The sequence below is a fragment of the Cibotium barometz genome, chromosome 2, assembly GCF_041138505.1.
Source record: "Cibotium barometz isolate CiBa-2024 chromosome 2, ASM4113850v1, whole genome shotgun sequence".
In the NCBI taxonomy this organism is placed as follows: Eukaryota; Viridiplantae; Streptophyta; class Polypodiopsida; order Cyatheales; family Cibotiaceae; genus Cibotium; species Cibotium barometz.
The window spans coordinates 73955990-73979590 of NC_141047.1; the positions used below are offsets into that span (position 1 = coordinate 73955990).

A 23601-nucleotide genomic window follows, 5' to 3' on the forward strand; every position below is an offset into this window, starting at 1 on the left:
TGCCTTACTCAACCAACAAGTCTGTGTGTTAAGATATCAATCTAAATCAAGACGTTCTAGTCTTCGATGTATAATCATTCCTTGAATTTATTTGGAAATTAACCCGATCGTTTCACGAGTGCACAAATATCTTTCCCGAGGTTTGTGGGCAATAGCCGCATTGGTGGCTACATTGTTGGGATAGGCTCGACAAGTCGTAAGGTGACTCGTTGGATTTGCCCTTTTCTCCCTCTTCTAACTAATCACGTAGAAGAGCTAGCACCAGATTTGAGAGGGGTACCAACGCTAAGAATATACCGAGCCCTATCCCTATGGTCTCCTCCTCATATTCCTACCTACCCTAACCGATAGCTAGTCCGTCATCCGAGAGTCTCTTGGCACAAGTCTTCATTGCCAAGGATAATCCGAGATCCGAATTTCATAGGCTTGCTAGTCTCTTACCTTAACTACTCATATGAATTAAAAATATGGAAGATATTGGCGTGAATGCAAGTGTGAGCATGAGTGCGAGGTGGTTGAGTGTGAGTGCAAGTGCAAGTGCTAGTGCGCTAGCGAGAGTCGCGAATTCACCCATGTTTGTGGAGGGAGAAGGCAAGCCCATGCCATTGTTGAAGAGCTAAGAGCAACATATTTGGATAATCCTAGATGATGGAGGTGCTGGATGTAGTTGAGTAGTGTGCAAGTGTTTTCAAACTGTTGAAAATCAATGCTCCACCCTCGTCACTATCACTATGCGGGTGTGATGGGTTGCTCTATTTTATGGGCCCCTATATGAGGAGTAGCCATTGTGTTGAGCATTGGGGTGCTCGTATTCTCGGACATTGGATGTTGGCCATGTGTAGTTGGATGGGGCTAGGAGACATCTTATGTAGACGTAGCACTATGCTAATAAGTAGGATGCATGTTGGTGCAAGCTGATTGGTTGCATTATTGGGTAGAAGAAGGGACACATCCGTGGGTTGTGGAGGGGCCTTTTTGAGTGCCCAAATGCCCTCACATGGGTTTGAAAGCTATGCTATATTGTAGGTTTCTGGTGTTGTAGTATGATATGCTTCGAGATGGGTGATGTGGTCGCCCATCCATTTGGACCAATCGTAGAGTGGGTGACATTGGTAGACCTACAATGATACGAATAACCCTGGATACTATATACATACGAATTCGGCAAAGTCATCGAGATCAACAACTTTAGATCACACTTCATTGCATTGTGCACCCTTGTATGTGCATGACATCCTTTGTCTAAGTCCCCTCCTAAGTCTCCATGGTCTCCTCTATAAAGAGTCGTGCATCCATAGTCTACCTAGATCGCCATTCAAAGCACTTATTGGAGGGCACGGGTGGGTAGATCACCATCAATTTTTAACTTTGGTTTACAATAGTAATTCAACATTATTCTCTATATCTCTTACTTCAAGTTCTTTGTCTTGTGATCAAGTTCTGCTTAGTGTATTTTCTTACATGGCATGATAGCTCAAGCTTTAGACAAGTTCGGGGGAAAATTGTTCATTGGGAGCAGATTTGGTTAAATGGCACAACCTACAACTATAAGGGTCCGACCACCATTGTCAACGATGGGAAGTTAGATGGAGCCAACTATACACACTTTGGAAGTTCAAGATAAGGTCCATTCTAGATCCTTATGAGTTTTTTGGGAGACATCAACTGGGATTGATGTGAAGCTAGGTCCGACTCAAGATCCAATAGATCTATTTTGCAAATAACCTTGCTAGATTTTTCTCTTGCTTTGGCATGGAGGAGGGGGAACACAGATACTCCGTGTGCCATTGTCACTAGCATTGTTGAATTCTGATTTGGCCTATGACTACCATGACAGAGGCCTAGGTGATTCTATATGAAACGCATATGAAAAAAACAAATTAGACAAGGATACAGAACCTTGAAAATCAACCAGTGTTGTTAGAGAGGCTTTCTGATGGAGATGTATTCGAGTAGTTTATTACGTCAATCAAGGATCTTTGAGATCAGATGATGGTGGAAGATGGAATCAACAAGTCTCTCTAGTATAAAGGTGCATGAGAATCTTAGCCCATAAGTAAAGCCATATTTTTGTACCACGTAATGCACTTCACGTAAAACGATTTTATGGGAGATCTCTGAGCTTACGACATGTGTAATGCCAAATAAAAGTCAAACATCGAGCTTTACAACTTTTGTAATACTGGTGATGTATATTTAGGCTAGGAAATTAGCCTAGACTAGCTTGTTGGGCCTCTGAAGATTAGTTGGGGCAAGCCGGGCAATGTACGAATGAGTATTGTATATACTAATAACAAAACATAGAATCCCATTCTCATAATTGAGTTAGAGCCTTCTTGCTCTTGTGATTGAGTTCTTGTATGCTTTTGTCTTCTTCTTTGTTGCATGCGTGCTTAGGGATTGTGTGGGTAAGTGATGGAGTTAATGTATGCTTCCTTTGGCGGCTTACCCACTCTTCAGCCTTAGGGCCTCGATCTCCTAAATTGCCTATACTTTATGGAGACTTATGATGCCAACCAAGCTACAGGGCAGGTCATTGACAATGAGGGCCATCCCTAGACTCTCCACCTTAGTCTGGACCTCATAAGGGAGGCACTTCATCTCCCCTGCATTGAACAACCCTACGTCTTGCTCGCAAATGTTATGCGACATATGTAGGATACCTACCAGGGACCAACCACAAAGCACGTTTTGGAGTGGCAGACTATCTCTCGCCCTCGAAGCTCGTTATGCTGGCCCGAGCCCTATCCTTCCTCCTCACCACCCATTGGACAGACAGGTTCAACTGTTGTAACCTGTTCACCCTAGCACGCGTCCACCAATTGGGCCGAATACATCCAAAAGGAGCTTCATTCCATTTGCGCCAACCCCGAGAGGGAAAGCTTGCCACTTCCTCTCTTCTCACCAAGGTGATCTACCACGCAGTCGACTGATCGGAGCTACCACGGCTCATTTGCCTCTAGAGCTTAGCTCCAATTCACACTCCTCTCCCAGAACCCAAACCCTCTCCAACCTATTTGCCCCCAAAATGCCATCACATCGAGACCCACGAACAGGAGGACACTCACGCCACAAGATGCTCTTGAGGGCTAAGGCTCTGCTCAAAGCTGAACAGGGGGAAGAAGCTTGACGGAAAGCGCAAGAACAAGAGGATATCCACTACACGGTCACTATTTTCGCTCTTTGCCCCGACCTTTCTGACTGAAGAAGGCCGCCCTTCATCACTCTCCTCCTCTCAAAGGCACACCATTGATATGGTACGATGGGTCCATCCGGGCCATTTCCATTCCTAGGTTGCCTAAACCAAGGGCATCCAGATCAACACATGGGGCCGTACTAGATTTCACCCAAGGATTCTCCAACCTCGCCCGCCCCCCACGAGCTTGTCTCCTCCATGAATGATTACATGCAAAGATGTTAACCACATATTGGTTAACACATTCCTACGACAACTATGTCCGCACACTTATGTAATGGGCGCCCCACTATATATTGTAAATCTTGTGTGATGAGGGAAACACCCTAAAGACGCTCCCAAGTATTGAGCTTCAAAGGATAGACAAGAGGACCCGGTCAGTTCGCCAAACCATAGAGAAAAGCCTTGTAAGTATGTTTTGGCCACCTTGGGTCACTTACTCCCGGGCGGCCTAGTGGGAATCACTTGTTCTCTCATACTTCCCTCTTGCTTCTTCTCTCCCTCTTGCTTGAGTGATTAGGCTACCATCGTGATCGTCTTCCATGGAGATCCCACACAATATTCACGAGAGAGGTTTCACCACACCTGTTGGATTAGCAACCGCCTCAATGTGACAATGAGTGCGGGAGGATAGCGATGACGAGCGGCTACAGTGGAGCTCTTGAGCATAGCTTGAGCTCAGAGGATTAGTAACTTCCCCACGACACGTTTCGGTGAGCTTAACATCTTTGGCCGTTGCTGGGGAGTGCCAATCGCTACTTGTCAAAGCCTTCTTTGATTCGAATCCGACGGAGTCTCCATAGGCCGGTGCCAACTGAGTAACTATGGCATTCCGTTTTTGGGTTGTTTGATTTGTTTTGTTATTTTTGTTTTGATTTTGTGCATAGCTTGTGATTGGGAGTATGATTAGTAAGTGTTTGAGCAAAAAAACTAGAGAATTGAGTGATTAGAGAGCTCAAAAAGAAGAGGGTTTTTGCTTAAACATAGAGTGTTTTTTACTATTTTTTAACTTTCAAACATGTTTTTCGTTAGATTAGTGTACATAGGTAGCTTAGGAATGTAACATAGAGCCCTGATCAACCAAAAACCCCAAAAAAATCACAATCTCTTAACCAAGCACACCCACGTGCCTCCTCCTATAACCATGGATCTATTCCCACTCCCCACCCATGTACCACCTCCCCTTGATCCCTAAATTGACATTGCAAGCTTAGCATAAGCTCTAGGAAGGGGACTGACACAAAAATGCACCCACAGACATCACATACACAACCTATGAGGGCACAAATTTTCAAACTTATGCCGAAATTTGGTTGAGTTGGAGATCTTGTATCCCACCTAGAGATCTTCAACCAAATTTGTCAGGCATTTAAAATTTTTGATGATGATGCAACAAAGGTCTATCATCTCTTTGGACTCAACCTTGAAGGCAAGGCAGTGCACTGGTTCCAATCCTTGGACCCTTGGCACAAAGGCACTTTCAAACCAGTGAGAGAGGCCTTCATTCTTGGATTTCAAACCAGTGAGAGAGGCCTTCATTCTTGGATTTGCACCCTACGGGCCCAAATGGAGCCTCGTAATTCAATTGTTCCACTTGGAACAAAACCCATAGGAAATCTTATGCGACTAGATTCGTGTTGCGAAGAGAGGGAAAAATTGAGTGACAAGCACTTAATGGACCATTTCCTCTTGGGCTTGCATAATCTAAGATTTCACGACCACATGTTGGTAAAGGACCCCGCCACCTTTGATCAAGCTTGCAAATGGGCGATCGTTCTTGATGACAACATGCGAGAAAGCCATTCCACGCAATTGGCCATCGAGCCAATGACAACCCAAAGCTCATTTCTAACATTTCCCTCATCTCCTCCCAGGCACCATGCATTACTGGTGGCACCACCCCCAACTAACCACTCCCACATAGCGCCACCACGACCTTCCATAGTGCCCACCTTTCCATTCCAACCGTTGTCTCTCTAGGCAAACTCCATTGAGCATGGAAAGATTAAACCCGGGTCCATTGCTAAACCCTTGGAGCCCATGCGCTCCGCCACCCCCCCCTGAGGCACCCATAACACATCATCTCCCTTTTCCTGTGCCTCACATGGACCCACACTATAGGTGCATGGAAAGATTAAACGCGGGTCCATTTCTAAACCCCTGGAGCCCATGCGATCCGCCACACCTAAGGCAACCATAACACATCATCTCTCTTTTCTTGTGCCTCACATGGACCCACACTATAGGTGCGCCTGCAGGGAAACCACCTCGTCAGTGTTTCCTTTGCCACCAGGGACCCCATAGAGTGGCTGAATGCCCTCAAAAGAAAAGTCTGCCAATGACACCACAATGTCACGGCTGTGGAATCGACCATTACTTCAAGGATTGCCTTTTGCAACAATGAGTTTCTCACTCCACGGTCGAAGGCATGCCATCCCTCAATGTGTTGAGCGTTCAACATGGGAAGATATCCACTGTCCCATTGAATGTCACACGGTTGCACCTCAACCCCCATCAAATAAGGACCAAATTGAACTTTCCTATACCATGGCTGGTTCACCCTATAAACTAAACATGAGGAAGCTCCTAATCAATGTGACCTTGCCGGCCTCTCCGCCTTTCTTTCTTCCCAAATCCAAATGCCCATTGGAACCTTGTTAAAAGGAAATCCAAATTTATGGAATGACCTTAGGGATTGGATGGAATGAAAACTACAGGCTTCCGTAGAGGAGAGAGATAATTCAAATTCCTCAGATGAATCCACAACCCAAAGGTGCATCATCTTGCACTACTCCATGAGCACAACCCACAACCCAAAGGCGCACCAAAAATTCGAGTAAATGCGGGGCCACTACTTTAGATGATGACACAAATGTAGCCCTGTCCATTTCCTACAAACGGTCATGCGGTCAAGGGGTACTTGCGTAAGTGTCCTCACAAGAACATGCTAGGAAAACTGGGGACAACCACACCTTGATCCCACCCAATTGGTGATAAAGCTTTCCGACGAGACATCTACATGACCCCTTGGCCTATTGAAGGACCTCAAGGTTAGACTTAGTGACATGACCTTCAAACTCACCTTTGTACTCATGGCCTATCGTCATGGTGGCTATGATAGCATCCTAGGAAGACCCTTTATGAGATAAACATGACTGGTCCATGACTGGGACACAAATCATGTCTACCTCCCCAAAGGGGCTCAAACGCTCAAAGTAGATTTACATATCTGGCATACACATCCCATGGTCGTCAGAGGTCCCTTCGTCGCCGAAGGTTCTGTGACCACAGCCAAGACCGACGATCTCTTTGTTTTTGCGATGATTGTCATCAAACCCTTGATGATGTGCGGGAGCTATATACAATCGCTTCTGTAAATGATAGTCGCTTCTATCAATGACAATCGCTTCTGCCATATACAGTCACTTCGGTCAATATCAGTTGCTTCTGTCAATGATAACAAAGTCGACCAATGATTGGATACAATTGATGCACTCCCCAGTCACAAACTGGGAATGCAATTTGTTGTCCCAACCGGCTTTGCCTCGCTTAACACCCTAAGTGTAAGGGTAGCTCCGCAACATGAAACGATAACCCTTCAGGTATGGTTAGGCTTCCCCTTTGGCATAAATATGCAAAGAAAGCGTGCCTTGCTGTCTCCTAGAGCTAGCCACAATCTTTTACCATGGGAAACATGGGTCTCCCTAGGCAAACCATCTCTTCACAATGCTCACACCAAAATTCAACTGCCTACTAGTGGACAATGTATACAAAGCGTTGGCTCTTTTACACAAATGATACATACTATCTCTAATCCATTAGCTTGTAAGTTTTATGTGGTTCCCACACGCGAGACTACAGAAGCAGTTATCCTTGGAGGGAGTTGGGTCAAGAACGCTACATGTACACTCAACTCAGCTGACAACACAACTACCCCTCGAGCTTCCCAAGGGCAAGGTAACGATGATTCTCTGGGATAGGGAGTGCACCGAATCCAATCCTCTACATGTACCAACTGCTTCAACAAAGGGTACTCTCTCACCCCCAACAATAACTGGTAATTCTTCCACCACCCCTGAGCTTCCACTATAACTAAACCCACCAAGAATATGGAAATGACTCCCGGTGACTGAGAATGGTCTACATTGTTGTGGTGGCAAGCCCACATATATCCCATGGTCCACACCAATCTCATATTCTTGGAGGCATGGAAAACTCTTGGAAAACCCACACTTACAAAAGAAAACACTTACATTCAAATTTGACATGAAATGCGTCTAATGAGTGTTGGGTATTTCATTCCTAAATTTTCTATCGAAAACAATTAGTTGGAGTGCAGATTTCATGTCATAGATATAGGAGCACTACAAGGCCAGATTATAATTGGAAAGGAGTGGATTGATGCCACTCACTGCAACAAATAGATTGGCGAGAAAAAATGGCCACCATGGAGTTAACGACAAAAAATCCACAGTCCTCTTGTGTCCCCAAGAGGAAATCATTCACACACCCACACCCACACCCTCGACCAGCCCTCCCCCTCATGTCCCATCCTCATCATCGGCAGTCTCCCTTGTTACTACACCCCGTGCCTCACCAATGCTGGTCGAAAGGGCACTGTCATCGACACCATCCAACACTGATAATCAAGCCTCGTCATCGACAATCACCCTTAACTCTACATCCTCGACCACTCACACCTCAAGCACCCCGACCTCTTACCATTATCATGACAATCAATGGTGGGTGCCCATAAATCTTCTTGCATGTCAAGGATTCTACGATGGCTTTGGATCCCAAAATGGCCATCTACGAGACCCAAGCGCAAGAAGCAAACCAAGCCAACCAAAACCAACCCTAAGCCAAAGCTTCACCGTTGGCTCATCCTACAGCTTGCTAAGAGCAAAAGGCTACTATGAAGGCAATGCTCGCCTCTCGCTACTACCCAAGCATGCCGCCTGTGCTCATCCACCACAACAACTCCCCAAGGAGCTACGAAACAAAAGGCCCCACGGCCAAAGTTTAGGCAACCCCAAGCACAGTGAAGCCAACAAAGATGGGTGCCTACCAACGTCCTCAATGTTCAAGGCTTCCATGAAGGCAACACACACCTGTGGCTCCCAAAGACACAATCCAAAGCTTGTCCTCAATGTCAAAAACCTACGCGTAGCTCAAAGCCTCGTCGTCGACAACAAACAACCAAGCAGCCTCATCCATGGGCCCTCTTCACTCGCGGCAACGATGGGTGCCCAAACATCTCTTACAAGCCCAAGGCTTCAATGATGGAAACTCCAACATTTGGATCCCACGACATAACCCTCACCAGTTGGCCCAAACCACACGAACCAAGCCAGCCCCTATCCTATCGACGCAGCTGGTTTTGGTGACCAACGAGCAAGCAAGTCTCCTCTTCATCTACTAAGTCCTATGGACTTTCTCACACACACAACCCATGGGCACTCACAAGCTCAATTTGCCCAGCTCTTCCACCAAAGGAGCCTTATCCATGAAGCTCCACCCCACCCCTCGACTTCGTCTCCAAACCATGGGGCCGTGCCGCAAATGTCAGAGCTTATACAAGCACTCAAACACAACCTCAAGGGTAAGCTCACAAATCTAGCCAAATGGGCTACTTAGTAAAAAATCCTCTTTTGGGGTGCTAACACATGTAATTCCTCACCCCCTTGGAGGCCCAAAAAAAGGAAGTCTTAAGATGATTAGGAATATGTAGGTGATTAGGACCACAAGCACACCTTTTGCCCTTGCCCATGCACAACACGTGCAATTCTCACTGGGCTCTATCCTATGCGCACACATCGCACAAAGCCTCAGCATCGACAGCCATCCAAATACATCTCTGGATGGGGGGGACCATGGAGGGTGCAAGCTTAGTCAATGGTACAATCCATTCCCTGGATCTTCTTAATCACCCGTGTTTCACCCAAATAACTATGCTTCATGTCTAATCAATCCTACCCGTAAATTCTTCTTATGCTTCAACACCTAGGATCCTCGCCCCCATCAAATACAACTCTCATCAACATAGGATCCCAGTTCCATGAGATATATGTCTAATCAATCCTACCCGTAAATTCTTCTTATGCTCAACACCTATGGATCCTCGCCCCCATCAAATACAACTCTCATCAACATAGGATCCCAGTTCCATGAGATATAAATAAAAAAAGACAACATAAGCAGGTGATAGCTGCCCAAGAGATGCTCCTGGCCAAGGCTGACCAGCAGCAAACCCAATAAACCCTCCAAGAGGCAATCCTCGCCAACCAATAGTTGCATGCGGCCCTGGAGGACCGAGAGGCTACCCTCACCACCACTCTTGCCACATAGTTAGTGAGCTCTAGTAGCAAAGACTACAAGCCGCTTAAGAGGCTACACCAAGGTGTGCCAACACCTAATTCCCTTAAGGTAAATGCAAGACTAATAAGAATGTAATGCTACCCATGAACCCAACTATGCCAAAGAGTGAAGGAGGAAATAGATAATCTCATAAAGGCAAGGTTCATTTCAGGAGTGTCCAGTAGTGAATGGTTGTTTCCCATAGTTGTAGTATTCAGTAGTGAATGGCTGATTCTCATAGTGGTAGTACTCAAAAAAAAAAGGAAAACTCAAGGTATGTGTACATTATAGGAAACAAAATGCTTAAAACAGTCAAGGATCCATTTCCTTTGCCAGTCCACTGACATGATGCTAGACGTGATAGCTAAGCATAGGATGTATGGTTTATAGATGGGTATAATCAATTATCAATACCCTAGAAGACTGAGAAAAGACCATATTCATCATAGAATGGGAGGCATACGTGTACCAAGTAATGCCTTCTGGCTTATGAAATGTCTCAACCATGTTGATGGAATGTTTTTTTTTGGGATTTTTGCCTAAATTTACGTAGATCTTTGTGGATGACTTTATGGCATACTCAAAGATGGGGGAGCATCTAATGTATCTAAGGAAGATATTTCTTAGATACTAAGAGAAAAGAATATCCTTAAATTCGTTCAAGTGTGTCTTATGTGTGTACAAGGTGGAATTACTTAGTCATATCATATCTTGGGATGAAATTGAGCAAAACTTAGGTTATAGAAAAAATTAGTTCCCTAACAAAAGTCACTGTAGGTTATGTAGCTTCTATACGAGATTTATCCAAAATGTTACAAAAATAGCTACTCCCTTACATGAGCTAACAAGATAAGATGTCAAGTTTACCTAGGGGAGTGCAAGGAGTTGGCGTTCCAAACACTCAAGATAATGGCTATCAATACACAATTCTTAGGCAACCTAGATGGGATGTAAGTTTCCATGTTTATGCATCAAGGTTACAATACTAACCTAGCCTGAGGGAAAGGTTGATTTCCTAGTGTATTTTGCAAGTAGGAAGTTCTCGGATAGCAAGATGGCCTATACCACAATAGAGCAAGAGGCTCTGGGGATGGTCTACAGTGTCTAATAATTTAGGCACTACTTGCTAGGAAAATTGGAAGGATTTTATCACCTTGAAAATTGATATCAAAACTACCCTAAATAAAGGATGGACAATCGGGAGTAGCTTGCACTATGGTCTAGGGACATGCCATCGTAGCACAAGGCTACAATACAACCCCCCATCATCACATAACCCTCATATAGCTTTTTGGAGTCACTTTATTAACTTATAAGCCTTAGCCTTTATAAACAACCAGCTTTTACTAATCTTTCAGGTCCCTTAACCCATAGACTAGCCAACCTAACCCCCAAGCTAACAATCTAACCCCCGGGTTAGCCAAGCATCAAAGGCTTTGGCAAGCCTGTTTGTACTTCCAGATTTAAGCACATAAAAATTGTGTCATGCAAAGTTATGCAGAAACTTGTGTTGTCCTCAGCACGAGTACTGTATACATTCTGCATGAATAAGTCTCTTACAACAGGTAGAGTGGGTCTTGCAAAATGGGACAGCAAGACCTGGGGAAAAAAGTGAGGAAGACCGTTCCAATCATCCATGTGGTTGGCCCAACAAAGACTCAAGTAAGAAGGCAGCCCTCTCCCACTCACATCCCTCAGTCCTTTGTCATCAGCAACTTCTTTTCCACTCAAGCTCCCACTTGGGAGCAAGCAACAAAGGCTTCTGTTTGTAATATAAAAATTGTGTCATGCAAAGTTGTACAGAAGCTTGTGTTGTTTTTCAGCCCAAATATGGTCTGCATGAGCAAGTCTTACAACAGGTAGAGTGGGTTTTGCAAAATGGACCAGCAGCACCAGAAAAAACAGGGGGCTGAAAAAAGCGACCAGCCAACACCAAAAACAAATAGTCCATTGAGAGAGATCCCAACCAACCACTCAAACCTTGCTGCTCTATAATTTTACTTTGCAGAACAATGTTGTTTACGTGGTTTAATTCATTTCAAATTCAAAGAACTGTTTATATGGTTACGCTACCTCGAGGGCAAAAAATAAGATTATTATCCACCCAATGCCTAAAAATGACCTTTCAGCTTACCAAGTTGCATAAATTTCCCTGCCTGGTCCTGATAGTCATGGCCACCTTTAGTCATGTCATAGGATACTCAAATACATGTGGCATTCACCTACGCTAATTGCATATTGAATAATGCTATAAACCCTTCATTTGAACAAAGTTTAAAGCCAGTTGACTCTGCATCTGCCCTCAGGGCAAGCCTCAAATCATGAGATTCAATTGGGCATGACATGCAGGATAAAACTTAAAACCAAAAACAGTTCCCTCATAGTAAAGGCACCATGCTGATCCCCCATGACATGACATACTAAAACAATACAAACAACAAATTCAAGCCTCTCAGATTCCGTCGGTAAGTGGATAATGTAGTTGAGAGATGTCAAGAACTGAAATATCTAGCGGCAGCATCTGGATCAGACAGTGTATTTGTCATTATAAAAGATATCTGCAAACAAACATCAGCAGCACACAATAGATGTTGTGTCACACCTTTGCAAAAGCACATCTTACAAAGAAAAACACTAATTATTTACTCCAATCAAAGTCCAATGACTGCATTATAAAAATCAGCTGAAAAATCAGCACATTTCAATGGTTTGCCAGAATGCTTGCAAGGTACTCTTAACCTCCAAATAAATAACTTGCAGCCTGCTCTTCATTGCCGTTACAGAGCTGTAAGGCTTGCATGGAAGTCTGTCTATCAAATCCAAGCTGCATGAGCCTCGTTATTTTTGCCTCTATATCAGGAAAGCCCGCAGAAGGTGCAGCACTTGCAGGCTGCACAGGTGGGTTATTTGGCTGCCTTGCTGGAGTTGATCCACCTTCATTCTTAAACGAGGGCAGATTTGATGGCATTCCCGATGTTGAGGCCCTTTGATTTGAAGGGGATGTCAACTGGGCATACTCCCGTTGTTCTTTAACATGGGCTGGAAGGTCTTTTTCTTGCAAAAATGGCACAGCAATTTCTCCTCCACCGACGTGCAGAACATTGTCTTTCAGATCTATCGAGCACTGATGCTTGCGTAGCATGTCCAGGCCAAAAATGAACTCCACGTCTGGCTGATCCAAGACGGTGAAGGAGCACATGTAAAATTTGCCTCCTATCTTGATATGTGCCACATGGATGCGGCCCACAATCTCTGATTGCCCAACCCCTTTGGCAATGCCCACATACCTCTTGTCTAACAGCCTCAAAATCCCACAGCGTTCGGCACAGCTCTTGGAGATAATTGTCATCTGTGCTCCACTATCAACAAAGGCCTTGATGGGTACACCATTTACCTCCATGTCAACATACAGCATGATGACTCTTGCAAAGGCCTCAGGGTTGTGCTCCAGAGCTGCTTCCCAGTTCTCGTCAATGTTCTTCTGCTTGATGGCCTCCTCAATTCTGCGCTGGGCATCAAGATCAAAGGGGTCTGCATTGAGAAGGGCGATTTCCTCCTGCTGCCGGCGTTGCAGCTCAAGTTTTTGGACGTGCTGCTGTCTGAGGAGGCGCTGAAAGGTGTCCACATCATCACCAAGAATAGCTTGTGCTAATTCGGGGTTAGTGTTAAGAAGCTGGCTAATGATGTTGGGGTTAGTGCGGATGTGCTGCTGCAGAGCTTGAGGGTCTACAGCAGAGCCATCTGGGTTGAGAGATAAGTTACCTGGGGCAGGGGGAGCCTGTGCGGAGGAGACGTCCATGATGAGGAGGTCGCCTTCCACGATGCCGATGGAGCGGAGGGTGGCGGAGTTGGGGACATCGCGGCTGTTGTGCAGCAGGCGCTGGTTGGGCAGAGAGATGCCCGTCTCCACCTCCAGCAGCGCCTTCACGTTCTCCACCAATTCGTCCGGCTCCACGTCCAGTGTAAAGAAGCGATCGTCCCTTGTCATCACGGTGATCTTCATCTTGCCAAGTTCTTACTCAGACACACAAAGAGACCAGATTAACCCTAAAATCCTCAGGCGAGCTTTGCGACGCGCGAGCTACTTATAAAGGAAAACCCATCGCTTGACTTTTTGCAGTCGGTCTGCAAAAACAAAAGCCAAAAGCAAAAGCAAGCTCAAAGGCGACTAATTCTCCAAGGTTAGGTTATCAATGCTTCTCACCCCCATGAGTTGAAGGGGGTTGGGATGATGTACTTTCAAAGTTTTAAAGAACCTTCTCCCACCGTTTTGAGAAGGTTTTCTCGAAATTCGAACAAGCTCCACTTTAAAGCAAACCTTGCTTTACTTAAACCCGAGTTTGACGACTTCAATTACTTAACACAGAGAAGTTCCTCCCTTCTTGCAAGTAAAACCCATAGAATATAGTTGGGGAAGGCACAAAGGTATCCTTGGAAAAACTTAGTAATTAGGAAGGCTAAAAAGAAAAAAGAAAATTGTGTGTGTGTGTGTGTGTGAGAGAGAGAGAGAGAGAGAGAGAGAGAGAGAGAGAGAGATGATGATGATGATAACTTCCTCCAGAGGCTATATTGGGACCAATATAATCGCAATGTATCAATTAAAGACTGAGAGTACTCTTTGATGTTCTCTCTATTAAAGACCGAGAGTACTCTTTGATGTACTCTTAAAGACCGAGAGTACATCAAGGAGCCATAAAATATACAAAAAGAAACATAAAAGAAAACCTACAATAACATCAATGTTGCATCCACATCCGACGAAGGAGAGACTATCAATTTAGGAATGTGAAACTCCTCAGTGATGACCTCGGAGAGTTTAGGATTGCCTAAGGATAGTAATCATATCTGCTTTGGTCTTGAAGGTGCTTGATTGTTGTTTTTAGAATCGGTGGTAGATGGAGTTCACCTCCCATTTGATCATTGATGTGGCATTGGCCATTTTAGTGTTTAAGAGAGAGAGAGAGAGAGAGAGAGAGAGAGAGAGAGAGAGAGAGAGAGAGAGAGAGAAGATGGTGATGACGAGACGACATTGAATATAGCGTATGGGACCCAAATTACAACTATTTGGTGTTAGAGACCTTAATTATAAGAAGAAAACACAAAGAAAAAAGAACCTACTTTTGTTACTTAATGACGGACTCTGCTTGTTTAGGGGTATGGAATCCTTGATGATAATTCATCCAGGAATTCTTAGATGATAACTCATCCCTCTCCAAGCATTGTCACTTCATGGTCTACAAATTGATAGTCTCTACTCATTTAGGGGTAAGGAATCCTTGATGATAACTCATCCAAGAAGGGGTTCTTGGATGATAACTCATCTTTCTCAAAGCATTGTTTACTTGCTGAAAGAAAGTAACAGGGGTGGGTTAGTCCCTCACCAAGGGAGTGGCTTATGAAGGAGTCACCACTTAGCATCTCACGGGAGAAGCTCACCATTGATTCTTGGAACAGATAACATTATCATGAATGACCCATAATCCCATTTACATTGGTATTTATACTCCACCCAAGAGTTCACACCTACTTACTAGTTGTCCATGGCCTTGGGCCCATAATGCTTTCTTACAAACCATCCCTTCCCCAATGGTTTCGTCCTCGAAACCTCAAATGAATACCCCAAATTCGGAGAAGAATGTTCCATGTGGCTGAATTTACATCAACCCATATTGCTCTATCAATGCTTCATATCCCTCCAATGCTGAAATAGGTTGCCATGAAGCTTCTTCCTTAGGTAAACCTTTCCATTGAACAAGATACTCCACCAAGGTACGAGTGCGAAGTACCTTTTTCCTTGTACCCAAGATAGCTTCTGGAATGTATTCAATCATTCCCTCTTCATTCATTGGAGGTAACTCATCAACCATTTGATCGATCATACCCACATATCCTTTCAAGTGAGAGACATGAAACACATCATGAATCTTTGTTGTAGATGGAAGTAAGAGTTGATATGCAACCTCCCCAACTCTTCGTATCACTTGATAAGGACCATAATAGCGATGAGCTAGTTTGGTGTTGGTGCTTCCCTTCAAAGACGCATATCTTGACTTTGGTATTCTCAAAAGAACCCAATCTCCCACTTTGAATTCCAATGGTCTTCGATGAACATTGGCATATTGTCTCATTTTCTCTTGTGCAACCTTCAAATTACTTTTGCATTGTTGCAACAAAGCTTGCATCCTTTCAGCTTCCTCCTTGGCATTATGGTTAGAAGTCTCATATGTACCCACCAACATAGGCAAATTGACCTTGTAACCATATAAAGCCTCAAAGGGTGACATGCCAATGCTCACATGATATGTTGAGTTGTAAGCAAACTCAGCCAAAGGTAACCAATCATCCCATGTGCTTTGAGTATCATGACAATAGTGGCGTAGATATGTTTCCACCCATTTGTTTACTCTTTCTGTTTGACCATCGGTTTCGGGATGATAGGCGATGCTTGGAGTAAGCTTGGTTCCCATATATTCAAACAATGCTCTCCAAAAAGTGCTCATGAATTTGACATCGCGATCACTCACAATTTGTGATGGCATACCATGCAACTTGAAAACCCCATCAACAAATTGCTTGGCAACATTTTGGGCTGAATATGTGACCTTGGAAGGAATGAAATGGGCCACTTTGGTCAATCTATCCACCACAACATACAAGCTGTCCCACCCTTTCTTTGTGCGCGGAAGGTTAGTAATGAAATCCATTGATATATGACTCCATTTGCCTTCGGGAATGGGCAATGGCTGAAGCAAACCTCCCGGTTTATGTGTAGGATCCTTGTTTAATTGACATGACCGGCACCCACTTACATAAGCATGAATGCTCTTCCACATCCCCTTCCAAAAGAAACTTTTCCTTATTGCATCAAAGGTTTTGTAGACACCCAAATGACCAGCCATAGGAGTACAATGCATCTCTTCCATGATCTTCTTGATAAATGATGAAGTAGGAACCAAGTAGACTTTTCCTTTGTAGTAGAGGAGACCATTTTTCAGCTCATAATGGGGTAACTCTTCACATACACCTTGCTGTAATTTCTGCACTATTTGTGAGGTTTCTTCATCAAACAAGTACTCTTCTTGTATCTCCATGATCCAATCTTTATGCACCTCAGAAATAGCATACAATGAGCAGGCCCACATACGAGACAAGGAATCGGCAACCACATTTTCTTTGCCCTTTGTGTATGTGATTTCAAAATCATAGTTTTGTAGTGTTGCTACCCAACTTCTTTGCTTAGGAGACAAATTGGGTTGTGTGAGGAAATACTTCAGCACCCTATGATCACTTCTCACATAAAAATGACTCCCATATAAGTAATGGTGCCATTTCTTGATAGCATGGAGTATAGCAATCATCTCTTGCTCATACACATGGAGTTCTCTTTCTTTGTCATTCAGCTTTCTACTTTCATAAGCAATGACTCCATGGTCTTGGTAAAGTACTGCACCAATCCCTCTTCCACTTGCATCCGCCCTTATTGTGAAAGGTTTGGTGAAGTCTAGACATACCAAAATAGGTGCTGATGTGAGCATCTTCTTCATATCTTCAAAGCTTTTGTTGGCAATGGCATCCCAAAAGAAGGTTTCCTTCTTCAATTTGTCCGTCTCATTGGGGCTGCAATTTCTACATAGTGGGCAATAAAGCGCCTATAGAATGAAGATAACCCCAAAAATCCCCTCAATTGAGTAGTGTTTGAAGGAACCGGCCAATTCCTAATACAATACACTTTCTTTGGATCCACACAAATGCCATCCTTGCTCACAATGTGACCCAAATATTCCACCTCATGTGCCATGAAGGTACATTTTGTCTCCTTAACATACAACTTGTTTTGCCTCAAGACCTCCAAAACCTCTTTCACGTGCTTCAAATGCACTTCCTCATGTTTGCTATAGATAAGTATGTCGTCAAAAAAGACCAATACAAACTTGTAGAGGAAAGGTTGAAGCACTTTATTCATCAATGCTTGAAAAGTTGCCGGTGCATTGCATAATCCAAACGGCATAACCATGAATTGGTAAAGACCTCTTTCTGTACGAAATGCTGTTTTGAACTCATCACCACTTTTCATCCTTATTTGATGGTATCCGGAACGCAAATCAATCTTTGAAAAGCATGTGGCACCTTTCAACTCATCCAAAAGATCATCCACCCTTGGTATTGGAAAACGATTTTTGATGGTGATCTTATTCAAATCACGGTAATCAATGCACAAGCGGAAAGTACCATCCTTTTTCTTCACAAGTAGCACCGGAGAAGCAAAAGGAGATTGACTTGGTTCAACCCATCCCATGTCAATGAGTTCTTTGACTTGCTTTGCCACCTCTTCCTTTTCAACCTTTGACAAACGATAGGGAGGCTTGTTGATTGGTTTGGCATTTGGTTCCAAATCAATAGCGTGATCAACACTCCTCTTTGGCGGCATTGATTTTGGCATGGTAAACACATCTTCATAATCCTTGTGTAGCTTAACCATGTCCACATTTTCGATGCAATCCTTTTTGCTATTATCTTCCTCTTTGCAAAGCTGTAGTACATAAACATAGCCCTCTTTCTTGAACTCTTTCTTCATTTGAGTAGCATTGATCATGAAGAGCTTGGACCCTTGCATTCCATTCAATGTAATAACCCCTCCATGATGCACAAAAATCATGAAACTTTTCTGTAAGTTCATGGTAAAAGAGTTCAAAGTGGACAGCCAATCACATCCAAGTACTATGTCAATTGGTCCCAACTCAATCACCAAAAGATCAACTTTGCAAGAGTAGCTCTTGGACAACTCCAATTCTGTACTTTGACACTTCATATTGCAACCCATTGAATCACCATTGGCCACTTGCACCATGTGCTTGTTTGGTAAAGAAGTTGGTTGCATTTTGAGAGTGTTCAAAGACCTTTTATTGACAAAACTATGCGTGCTTCCAGTATCAATGAGTGCATATGCTGTTCTCCCATTCACCTTGATCTTCAATCTCAAAGTGTTGGCACCCTTACTTCCCGCATAAGCATCATGAGAGATTGTACACAAGGTAGTATGTGCACTATTGTTTTCATTCCACACGCATAGAGGCATCCCATCATCCATTTTGTCATGAGCAAACTTTAGTTTCCCACCCGGATCAAAAGGAAACTCGGGATTTTCTTCATCAAAACCATCATCATGAGAACCTCCACCCTCATGAGGATCTCCCCATCCTAAGGCATCATTGCATTCAAGGAATTCCTCCTCCTCATGATTAGCATTGTCCTCAGTGATAATGTAGCTTATGGAAATATCCTTGGATTTGCATACTTTGAAGTGATCCTTGTTCCATTTTTCTCCACATTTGAAACATAGACCTTTGAGCCTCATTTCATGCAAACGGTCCTCCTTGATAACCTTGCTTTTTGAACCCCCATTTGTTGGCTTGGACTCATTGTATGTAGCTTTGTTGGAGATAAATGGTGGTTTAAATGGAAGTCTATTAGACCCTCTACCATACATGGTAGGAAATCTTGGAAGATTAGGTCTTGTGTTTGCATGAGAACCCATGTCAGTCCTTGTGATCACTTCCCCTTTGATATTCCCTTTGCTAGCCCACTTTGTCAAGTACTTCTCTTCATGAATTTCTGCAAGCATCATTGCCTTCTTCAAAGTGGCGGGTTCATGAGACTCGACATCACCACCAATAGGAGCTTTCAAGCCCCTTATATACTTGACAACAAGATAATGCTCATCAAAGTCGTCCAAGTATAATAGAAGCTTTAGAAACTTATGAGAATATTCCTTCACGGTTGTTGGAATTAGGGTTGCAGGAATGCACACACAACTTCAAGAAGATGAGGAAGCTTGAGCACAACACAGTAGTGTATTATGAGTGCCAAAAATGAAAGATAACAAGCCCTAGAAGATAATGGGCGTATATACAATGCACGGGGGAAAAAACCTCCTAGTGAGGGAAAAAGTGCCCCGGCGGTCCTAAGTGTGTTCACACACATCACTACTATAATATGGTAACAAATCCCCCCTGGAGTGATGCGGTGAACAAGAGCTAGCACTCATGTATAGGGAAGTGTCTAGCTATGTGGACGAATCCACAAAAGGGAGTAAGCCCAAAGCTTTGCGAAAAGCTTCGAACTTCTCACGAGGCAGAGCCTTTGTGAAAAGGTCTGCAAGGTTATCCTGTGTTGGCACATAAGCCAAACTGATCTCTCCTGCAGAGAGTCTCTCCCTGACATAATGGTAGTGCACCTCAATGTGCTTCGTACGAGCATGGAACACTGGGTTCCGCGCAACTGCCAATGCGCTCTGACTGTCAGTGAAGATGGTGGTGGCAGATGGCTGCCCAACACCCAAATCAGCCATAAGGCGTCTGAGCCACACACACTCAACCGTAGCTGTGAAAGCTGCCCTGTACTCAGCTTCACAACTAGAAGTGGCCACAGTAGGCTGCTTCTTGCTCAACCATGATATGCATGAGCTTCCAAGCATGAAGCAAAAACCACTCGTGGACACGCGTGTGTCATAACAACCAGCCCAGTCAGAATCTGAAAAAGCATGTAAATCTGGCGGCAATGATCCCCCCTTGGGATAAAACAACCCAAGATGCCGAGTACCACTCAAATAGCGAAAGATACGCTTCACTGCCTGCCAATGCTTAATGCCTGGGCTATGCATAAATCTGCTCACCTGTGAGACTGCAAACTGAATGTCTGGCCTCGTAATGCATACATAAATGAGGCAACCAACAGCTGTCTGATAGAGTGTGACATCAAAGTGATCTCCAGCATCATGAAGACTCAACTTCAAACCTGTCTCCATTGGAGTAGCAATAGGCTTGCAGTCTTCAAGGCCAAATCTCCGCAACAATGTTTCAATATACTTTGTCTGACACAAAGCAATACCTCCATCACACTGCTTAAATTGTATCCCCAAATAATGATGCAAATGCCCCAAATCTGACATCTCAAAAGAGGCATTCAAATCAGCCTTAAAATCAGCAATATGACTCTTATTTGGTCCTGTGAGCAGCATGTCATCGACATAGAGAGCAATGATTAGATGTACACCATCCACACGTTTAACATACAAAGTGCTTTCTGTTGGACTATTCTGAAACCCATGTGCAGTCAAATATGCATGTATTTTTTCATACCAAGCTCGTGGAGCTTGCTTTAAACCATATAAAGCCTTTTTTAACCTGCACACTTTGTTTTCCTGCCCTCTTTGAACAAAACCACGAGGCTGCGATACATACACCTCCTCATGCAAATCTCCATTTAAGAACGCAGTCTTTATGTCCAGCTGATGTACATTCCAACCATTATGAGCTGCTAATGCACAGATGCTACGAACAGTGGTCATACGACATGTGGGAGCAAAAGTCTCATCAAAATCAATGCCCTTCTCTTGAGCATAACCTTTTGCAACAAGCCTAGCCTTATGGCGATCCACTGTGCCATCAGGCTTACGCTTCAATTTGTATACCCACTTAGTGCCAATGGCCTTCTTGCCAGGGGGCAAGTCACATAAAGACCATGTACCATTCTTCATAATAGCATCGTATTCTGCTTGCATAGCAGCCATCCATTTATCTGAACTTTGTGCCTCATCAAATGAAACAGGCTCACTTTCATCGCACATACTAGAAACAGCCAATGCATAACAATCTGACGCATAAGAGGCACCATGAGAGCCAGAACGAGTGCGACTAGACAAAGGGGCATCCAACTTGCTGTCACGCAAAGTCTGCACCAGCCATCTAGGCATATTCCTAGAGCCCTCAATCTCTTGTCTCTCATCCTCAAGTGCATCATGCACATCTGCATCAGATATAGGCTGATCTGTGCCATCATTTAAAACCTGCATAGGCTGAAAAACTGCCTCATGAGGTATTGCACTTGACTGTGCACCACTGAAAAGAGGCAACAATGTATCATAGACATCACGTGAGCTGATATCTGTCTCCTTAGTACATGAAACCAAGGGCTGAACTGCATCTTCCACAAATACAACATCACGGCTAACCAAAATGCGCTTTGTCTGTGGATGATACAAACGATAGCCTTTGCTCTCAGCACTATATCCAACAAAAATACATTTGACAGCTTTGTCATCCAATTTTCTGCGATGTTGCACAGGCACTAATGCATATGCCAGGCAACCAAAAACACGTAAATGGCCAACAGATGGCTTGCGGCCATGCCATGCCTCATATGGAGTGACAACCTGTAATGCTTTGGTGGGACACCTGTTTAGTACATAAGTGGCACACATGACAGCCTCAAGCCAAAAACCATGTGGTAGACTTTGACTCTTAACCATACATCTTGCCATTTCCATGAGAGACCTGTTTTTTCTCTCAGCCACACCATTTTGCTGTGGTGTATACGGCACTGTACATTGGTGTTTTATCCCACGCTCAGCCAGAAATGCATTAAATTCTGAAGACATATACTCCCCCCCTCGATCTGAACGGAGGGTGCCCATCTTACTTTTTGACACATTTTCAGCCATAACCAAAAACTGTTTGAAGCACAAAAACACTTCGGACTTTGCCTTCAAAGGATATACCCATGCATGCCTGGTAAAATCATCAATGAAAGTCACGAAGTAAAGGTAGTTTCCAAATGATGGAGTTTGCATGGGACCACAAACATCACTGTGAACAAGCTGCAATCTGCGTTCAGCTCTCACTGATCCATCTTTGGGAAAGGAAGCACGCTGCATTTTACCCAATATGCAGCCCTCACAAACATGCTTGACAGGTGCCTCAAGCTTAGGCAAAGAAGACACCATTTCAGATTTTTGCAGGCGCAGCAAACTTGCAAAATTCAGATGACCAAAACGTGCATGCCACAGTTTTGCATTTGAAATAGCCTGCGTATCCATAATAGCACATGCTGAATCCTCTACACATTTGCCATCCATATTGAGCTTATACAGCCCTCGACATAGTGAACCAGATGCTACAATGATGTCACCACAAGAGAGATCATGAACAGTACATCTGTCATCCACAAATTTTACAACCAAACCTGTTTTGGCAAATGCGGAGACTGACGGCAGATTCTTTTTGATCCCTGGCACATACAATGCATCAAAAAGTGTAAAGGTGTTGCCATTTGCAACATTCAGCATAATCTGTCCAACTCCTTTAACGGGATAAGAGGAGTTATTGGCACAAGTGACAGTATTCCCTGTGGGAGCAGACTCAAGGAAAGTGAATAAACTGCGCTGCGAGGTGATATGCTTAGTGGCACCACTGTCAAAGTACCATACATCTGAATCTACTGCAGACATACATGTGTCATGCAAAGATGGGTCATAACTGCACTGCGCATTGAATGCCCATTCTGTATCTAGCACAACATTAGCAGATTCATTGTTAGAAGAAGAGGCATCTGCAACAGCCATACCAGCCTCTTTCTTCTTAGCCTCTTTCGCAGCCAGCTTAGGACACGCTTTGATGACATGATCATTTCCCTTACAGTACTTGCAAAATGTCTTCTGTTTGTCACCCTTCTTCTCATCTTTGTCTTCCTTCTTTGGTTGCGCAGCATTTGCAGATTTCTGCTTACTAGAAGAAAAGCCAGCTTTACCTTTCCCGCTTCTCTGACTAGCACCGAAAGCTTGATCTGCGACACGCATAATATTCCTGTTTTGCCTTGACTGGTCTTCTTGCAGCAAAACAGAAACTAACTCCTCAAATGATAAGGCATTGGGATTGCCTTTCATCATCAAGCGAAGAGTGGAAGCAAAACCCTGATAAGAATCTGGTAGACCATTCAAAACAGTCTGCACAAGTGAACTGTCTGACAGGATTTCATCTGCAGAAATGAGCTGCTCTTTGAAATCCTTGATCTTTGTCAAAAAGCTATCCATAGAATCACCTTCGTTCATATGCTCATTCTCCAACTGTTTTCGGAGATAAGCAACACGAGCCTCATTTCTTGCCTGATACAATGTGGCAAGTACATCCCAAGCATCCTTAGAAGTCCTGCAGGAGCGAATATGTGGGATAATGGTACGTTTGACAGACAGCGCAATCAAGGCATGAGCCTGC

At 43.9% G+C, this 23601-nt stretch overlaps 1 protein-coding gene across 1 annotated transcript; it reads right to left on the reverse strand.

Moving 5' to 3' along the window:
- Positions 1-12194: 12194 nt before the first annotated feature.
- On the reverse strand, positions 12195-13717 carry LOC147641457 (protein DNA-DAMAGE INDUCIBLE 1-like). Its single transcript, XM_086821726.1, has one exon. The coding sequence runs from the start codon at positions 13554-13556 to the stop codon at positions 12288-12290; it is 1269 nt and encodes a 422-aa protein (XP_086677852.1). The 5' UTR covers positions 13557-13717; the 3' UTR covers positions 12195-12287.
- Positions 13718-23601: the final 9884 nt, after the last annotated feature.